Raw genomic sequence first — 7,826 nt, forward strand, 5'->3', positions numbered from 1 at the left:
ATTTGGTTAAATAATCCCTAAAATCTCTATCTCCGATTATCTGTGGTTTAAGTCTAATCATTTCACTTTTTGTTTACAACTACATTCTCATTTTAGTGATGGGAAAATTGAAAGTTATAGACTGTGTCATTTGGACTAAATCCAGAGTGTAAGAAGAAAGCTAGCATATGTGGCATTTAAAGTTCTGCATCTTATCTAAGCCATTCATACAGATACAGCCCATAAAAGGAGGAAGAGTAACAGTGATTTTTTTTTCTGTCAAGAGAATCATTATCTCCTGTCCTGTACTCCACACCCACCTCCCAGCAGGCCCAGCCCAGCTACCACACAGATACAGCTTGGTGGACCAAGTTTCCAACTACTTCCACCAAAACAAAACCAAACAGAAACCCTACAAGACCTAAGTAGCTTTTCATCAATTTATTTCCCCCGCCTGGCTGGCAACTTTCTGCAAATGTTTGGAGGGGTGCCCTGGTTCATAAACTTCAGGTGGCACCTGGACGTTAGCAGATATGAGTTTAGACTTTGAAAATATTTGTGGTAGCCAAGGAAATTGTGGGGAATTCATTATTGCTATACTCTGTGAGCAGAAATAAGGAATCATTTGGAAATGTGGCTGTGGGGAGATGGAAGGTAGAGGGTGAAGGGAGGCCAAGGCCTTTCAAGGTATCCTCAGCAGAGGAAAAGTATCCCTATGTTTCTGCTAGAGATGGAAGACCTATATATCACCTGCCAGTGTGGCAATTTGTGTTATTTATTAACCCACATTCTAAGAGGAGCCTGCTTTTTCTTTGTTCTTTTCTCTGCTGCCATCCTCCAGTCTTTTTACCTGTGTTACACTAAACATTCAAGAAAATTGCCTATGAAACAAACATCTCAGGCCTATTTTTAAGAAAAGTATCTTAAAGTTATATTTTTATTTCTTTAGAAATTAAAAAAAGTAAAAATATATATGTGGAGCATAACAATTAGCATGAAATATTTCAATATGCCTTGGTGATTGAACCATAAATTTTTCCCTTCAGTCTATTACTATATGTTTACCAAATGTTCTTTAATGAGCATGTCTTTTTTTAATGTGGAAAAAGAAAGTTTATTGTAAATAATAATATTTTATCATTCTGGACAATACCTTCTTGATACTAACCTTATTTTATTTTAGAAAAAAGATAAAATAATTAAAGACATTCCTTTCAAGATACAAACTTCCAGTTATAAAATAAATAGGTCATGTGGATGTAACATATAGCCTGGTGGCCATAGTTAGTAACACTATATTGTATATCTGGAAGTTTATAAGAGAGTAGATCTTAAAAGTTCTCACCACAAGAGAAAATATCATTTGACAAAAATACCATTTCTTTTTTAATTTGAGAGCATGCAACTACTTAAAAGCAAATGTCTCTGAATGTATACATCCAAATGGACATGGCCACCTGAAGCAATACTTCTCAAACTTTAATTTGCAAATGAATCATTTGGGAATCTTGTGAAAAATGCAGATTCTGAATCAGTAGGTCTGGGGTGGGGCTCCAGCTCCCAAGTGATGCGGATGCTGCTGGTCCACGGACCACACTTGGGAGTAGCGAAGGCTGAGGGAGAATTATTCTCTAACGTCATTACACCTTCTCTTAAAGATTCTAACTGAGAGAGAGCTAAGTTATCGGGCACATTGGAAAGTTATTTTTTTCTATTTTATGTAGGCCTCCTTACCCATAATAGCATCAAGTGGCTTGATGAACTTTACTGTGCTTGAAAAACTTTAGAGCTGATCCCAAAGGATCATCTTCTCTCAAAGAACAAAGATTTGGAATCCCCTAATTCTAATGGTTAGGACTCCGCATGGCAGAGGGCCTGGGTTCAATCCCTGGTCGGGGGACTAATATCCCACAGGCTGAATGGTGTGGCAAAAAAAAAAAAAAAAGCTGCCATCAAGAATATTCTAATAATATGCTACAGCCTCAGAACTCTCATAAGAGTGGGAGGAATTTCAAAGAAGCTTCAAGCAGCAGTAACATCATTAAAAAGAGAACATATTTTTACATAAACAATAATCACTTGGATTTTTAAGTTTGGGAGTGTTTGCAAAACACTGATAGTCTAACTTTGTAGTCACTTCTCACACAGTGCATAGTCCTTGACGTTATCATTTTTCCCCCAGTTGTGAATTTCAGGATAGGACACTTGCCTAAACCCCAAGTGCCAAGAAATTTCACAACAGTTTTCAAAAGCCTCAAGTTCAGTTGCAGGAATAGGAGATTCAGTGATAAACCCATCTAATTTCCTAAATCTTCAACCACAGAAAACATGGAAAGATGGTTTGCTCGTTTAGCAGTTTTCAACCACACAACCCTAACTTTTTAATGGTTAATTACTGGCTTTCCCTTGCCAAGATAAACGTGGCTGCCTGCATCCTGCATATGCCAAGGTCTGTTTCCAGGCTTGCTACATTTCAAACAGCACCTAGACTCTCCTCAGGAAAGGGCTTGGACCTACATAATTTTCAAGCTAATGAAATAGTATAGGCCGCATGAGAAAAATACAAAGGAGAACAGTCAAAGATTCAGAATGCCTAAAATCTTAGAACATCCCTCTCCCCTTTCTAAGATATTTCATTCTTTCTCATAAGAATATGTTTTTATCATCATATATACTCTCTGGGAACATCATTCTCACCAACAGTCATTAAAATCAATGAATCACAATACCTTTCAAATCTTGGGAGGAAAACCTCTGTTTTCCTTCATATTAACTTTTAAATCTAATAGAAAGAGTTAAAATTTTATTCCATCAGAGTTACTAGATTGGAAAGGAATTGAAGAATACCACTAAAGGTGCATTTTAAAAGACTGATTTGTATTTTGTGAGTTAAATTTCATAAGTCATTCAGGCAAACATTGACAAAAATCAAATGGAAAGAAATTCCAGCATGGTTTGATCACAATGTAAAGTCTTTCCTCACCAAATAAATGAAAGTATCTGACTATGAATTCGTCAACACTCATTTTGCTAAATGTAATACATAAGAAAATGTTTGCCTGAGGCAACCAAGTCCTCCAGCCACTCAAAGCCACTTTATACCCACTTCACATTTTGGATTATGTATTTGGTACTTGGGCATTCATATTTATTTACCTTCCTAAAGAAAAAACTTCCTTTCATTTGCGTATTTAATAGAAACTAAGGACGCACCACCTACTAACACAAGCGAACAGCCCTCCACCTGCATCCTGACAAGGTTTGCCAGGATTAAGCGCAAGGAAACCACTGCACAGTCACCCAGTTCCCTGGCCTCCAGTGCCCCCACTTACCTAGAAAGAGGACTATGCCCAGCACCAGGGTGACACCAACGAACACGACCAGGGCGATTCGAGTGCCTCTGTTGGCTGTCTTTCCGATCTCCATGCTGCTCCCTGTTTCTGCCTCCATCGGGAGAGACAGAGAGGCCAGTTAAGAAGAAAGTCGCTTTTTGTGGTTTGGTGGCTGGTCTCAGGAGTCTGTTAGGCGTTGACATCCAAAGTTCTCATGCTCTTCTACTAATGGACAGGTTAAAGAAAAAATCCTGTCAGGAAATGTCCTCTCGCCACCCTTTCTCAAATAATTCTTCACAAATGAAATGAAACCCAAAATATTGGTTGCCTTGCCTTTCCCCCTGACCAGACAAAACAAACAGTGGTTGCTTTATCTTGGTGCTCTCCCCCAGCAAAGTCCCTCTCAACCGACCGTTTGGCAGGCTCTTCTCTCAGGCGTTCCGAGTGTACATGTTTTACTATGTTGCTGAACAGATGTTTTAGCTATTTAAATGTATAGTCACTTGGGGAGGAAAACACAATTGTCTTTATCAAAACTGGATTCTCGTCAAACTCCCCCAAACCATGATAAGTTAGGTGGCAAGGATTCTTCGGACCCTCTTCAAGATCTCAAAGAATCATATAATTCTTTTGCCATAAGCATTCTGCTCGCCTGAATTGTCTTCATCAAAGATATTCTTTCAGCGTGCAAGTCCCCTTTTAAAGCCTTCTAAGAGTTCCGGGGATATCCTGGAGCATTTTATTTTCGGAACTTTGTGTATGACAGCATGTGCCAAAAATCAGAGTCATAGCCCAGTGCGGTGCAAAGTAGCAATTAAGACAACCTACAGAGGCTGATGGTTTGGACTGGAACTTGTTTTTAAGGAAGAAGGAAAAGCACTTCCTTTCTGTGGTGCTAAGAATTGTAAAAAAGGCGAATAAGTGTTCAAATTAAGCTTATTAGCAAGCACACAAGATATGGCAAGAGGGTTCTTCCTTGCGTGTTTTGATGAAAAGTACACCTGTGTATTTTGCCCTCCAGCACCACCACCAGTTAGTACGTTTCTTGTGTTTTCATTAAGCCCCCGTCTCAGCAGGTTCCCCAGGATGAACTCAGAGGTTATTCATTTCACTGGAAAGACTGATTAATAACTGGTTCTTTGATTTCTTGGATTATACTAACAATTTAAGTGATAAAAATCTGCTTTCTTCACGGGGCAGGGCAACTGATATTTCAATGTTATTATTACACCTGATTAAGTTTTGCTGGAGGTCATACAACAGTTTGGAGTGGAGCTGAATTCAGCTACATCTGGAAATCAGGAGAGTGCTTTTCTTATACAAAACTTCCGCCCACTGCCTTAGGGGTTCATACGAAGGCTCTGCAGACAGTCCTGTAACACCTGTTACCTTACTTTCTGCTCATTGCATGCGCCCCCCCCCCCCACCCCGAGCCAGAAAAGCACAAGCTTTTTCCAAGTTATGACATCATGGCATGTTGTAGACACTATGTGCTCATCAACTGCTGGTTTATTTTGGTGTTATTGTTCCAATAACACATCCTAGCAGGCCTTTGACTTCTAGGATGGGATCCTCCCAAGAGTTTTGGGACTTGACTCCATAATGCTTCTTAGACTGCAAGCTCCATGAGGTCAGGAATCATATCTGTCAAGTTCAGTGCTGCAGCCCCATCAGCCACAGTATGGCCTGCAACAGTGAAGGGAGAAATACAAGCAATGAAAATTATACCAGTCAGCTCCAGCCACTTACTCTTAACAGCTTCAGGAACCCCAGACACTAGTGTCTTTCAGCCTCCTGATTCCTTCTAGATGCTCAAATGGTGATAATACTTCACACAGGTATAGCAGTTTCATATCACATTTAAACCCCATGGTAAACCTATATATGGGGCTTCCCTGGTGGCTCAGCAATAAAGAATCCACCTGCCAATGCAGGAGACCTGGGTTTGATCCTGGGGTTGGGAACATCCCCTAGATAAGGAAATGGCAACCCATTCTAGTATTCTTGCCTGGAGAATCACATGGACGGAGGAGCCTGGTGGGCTACAGTCCACAGGGCTGCAAAAGAGTTGGACATGACTGAGTGACTAAATATTAACAACAAACCTTTATACTTGCTAGCAAAGGTATTTTTCTCTCTGTTTTGCCCCCAGGAATGCTGAGGTCCAAGGGCTGGCCTCTGGTGACATAGGAAAAGCTGGAAGTGGAAAGATAGCAAGGGGATCACTACCATCTCCTATGCACAGGGAAGAGGACACACTCAGAAGCACAACACCAGGACCACACCTTCCCTTTCTCCTTCCTTCTAATCTCCTCACACCTTTCCAGGTCCAGGCTGGTGATTGTGAGCTGACAACTGGAAACCTTGGACTGGCAGTTTCCCCAAAGATGAGGGCAATTGGGACTTAGTCTGAAGCACACCTGTCCATCACATAACCACATGGATTCATCCCTGAACACTTGACTGCTCAGTGAAAAGCCTTTGAACCCAAAAATAGTTCTATTTCTTGTAACAGGAAAATTATGGAGCATTTCATCCCAAATGAAGATATTTAAATATAGATAGAAAAATGTATTAATTGAACAATGAAAATAGGTCTTTTCAAAATGTCAAAAATAAACAGTTCATATAATGTAATGAAGGTTTATTTTACCCACCAAAGGACTAAAGGAAGACACGAGAGTAGGTGGGGATTGGTAGAAGAAAGGGTACAGGTTAATCATTCATCATCAGGCACATTCATCATTCTGTGCCATTGTCTGCACTAATTTTTCAACCTTTTTAGAGATGATTATTTTGCACTCAAACTGCACTTAAAAATAAAGTTGTAGCACAGAAAAAAAACCTTTAGAGCAAAATAAATTCAAAGCACTGTGTACTCAAAAGAGACAAAAGCAGGGATCTGCAAACTAGGGCACAAGGCCCACTGCCTGTTTTTGTAAATAAAGTTTTATTGGAACAAGGTCATGCCCACTTGTCAATGTATCATCCATGATTGCTTTCATGCAATGAAGTCAAAGTTGAGTAGTTTTGTGACACAGATGATATGTGAGGCTTAGAATACTCTCTGGCCCTTTAAAGTTTACCAATCCCTGAACTAATTGCTGCCTCTTCACCTCACCTACATGGCGCCCATAAAGCAAAGTTGTCACTGACCACACTTGACCTGCTTCTGAAAATCATTCTACTTGATATTCTGTAAATACAGGCTGTTGTGTCAAGGAAATTGGCCGACGTGTCTATGCCTGAAATTGTAATATTTAAGTTACAGCATATTGTTTAGTGTGTTTTGAGGTGAAAAGTCAATATTCTGCTATTAAAAAGAAGTGGGCTTTGCTCCCCAAAAAATGTATAATTTCTCAATAGCTATAAAAATTAGTAAAGTAAAAAGGCACTGTGCAAGTGAGTCTATTAATAGTTGGGTCTGTACCAACCCCGTTGTTTCAGTTAAGAAGCTCCAGGCGACTTCCCTGGTGGTCCAGTGGCTAAAACACTCCCAATGCAAGGGTCCATGTTCAAACGCTGGTCAGGGAACTAGATCCAGCATGACACAACTAAGATCTGGTGGAGCCAAATAAATATTTTTAAAAAGAAGAAGAAGCTCCAAGACTATCAGGAGCCTTAACTGGAATCAATTAATGAATCGACAGAAGTTTCTTGAGCTTTTCTCAGGTGCCTGGCCCTCTGCAAGGCCTGTGAGGGAAGACAAAGAAGCTATGCCAGAGAGTCCAGACTGGGAAACTGAACTTGGGCCAGAAAATACGCAAAACGCATGGCAACTTAGTTACAGAACACTACAGGCCAGCAAGTGTCTAGAGAAGTAGAAATCTCTGAGCAGTAGATTTGTTGGGAAGACTTCCAGAAGGAGGACCTACAAGACTGGACAGCTTAGGGAAAAAAGGAAGGCTTTCAAATGGGCCAGACCCCACCCCAAGAGGGGACTTGCCTGGGCATTCACATCTCTGCCTGCAGAACTCACAGGTGAGACTGTTTATCCAGAGACATGAATCTGGCAATCTCAGCCCAACCCCAGTGGCCTGGAAGACAACTGGAGGCAAGTCTTTATGCTAGACATGAGTGCATCTGGCCATTACTTGGATGTTTGGGGTCTTCTGTTTCTGGCAGTAAAATCCCATGTGGACCACAATTTCAGTGAGAGGGAAGGAAATGATTCAAATCCTGAACAATGTACTCATCCATTCCCTGGAAGGAGGGAGTGAGTGAAGGGAAAAGAGGGAGAGAGAAACTGAACAATGAAAACTCAGAGCTGGGAGCTGTGGCGGGGCTCTGTTATTTGTTGGCAGGTCCATCAGACTACGGAGGGGTCAAGATCCAGGCCTTCCACTAATGAGACTCATTACTTATATCTGATCTGTTACAACAGAACACCTTAGCTAGGTGTTCTGTCTCCTTTTACAGATGAGTAAACTGAAGTTTGGAGCTAGTAAGTGATTTGCCAAGGTCACAAAGCAGATATTTATCTTAGGGCCTGAGGGGTTTCAAATTCCAACCTCT

General features: G+C 40.8%; 1 protein-coding gene across 2 annotated transcripts in view; it reads right to left on the reverse strand.

The window, feature by feature from the left end:
• The window catches only part of PHEX (phosphate regulating endopeptidase X-linked), a 203,054-nt gene extending 199,625 nt beyond the window's left edge, over positions 1-3,429 (reverse strand). For both annotated transcript variants that reach the window (XM_068962504.1, XM_068962505.1), the window contains exon 1: positions 3,312-3,429. In XM_068962504.1, the coding sequence (XP_068818605.1) occupies positions 3,312-3,429 (118 nt within the window). The remainder of the gene's footprint in view (positions 1-3,311) is intronic.
• Between the last annotated feature and the right edge of the window lie 4,397 nt (positions 3,430-7,826).

The sequence above is a fragment of the Capricornis sumatraensis genome, chromosome X (assembly GCF_032405125.1).
Source record: "Capricornis sumatraensis isolate serow.1 chromosome X, serow.2, whole genome shotgun sequence".
In the NCBI taxonomy this organism is placed as follows: domain Eukaryota; kingdom Metazoa; phylum Chordata; class Mammalia; order Artiodactyla; family Bovidae; genus Capricornis; species Capricornis sumatraensis.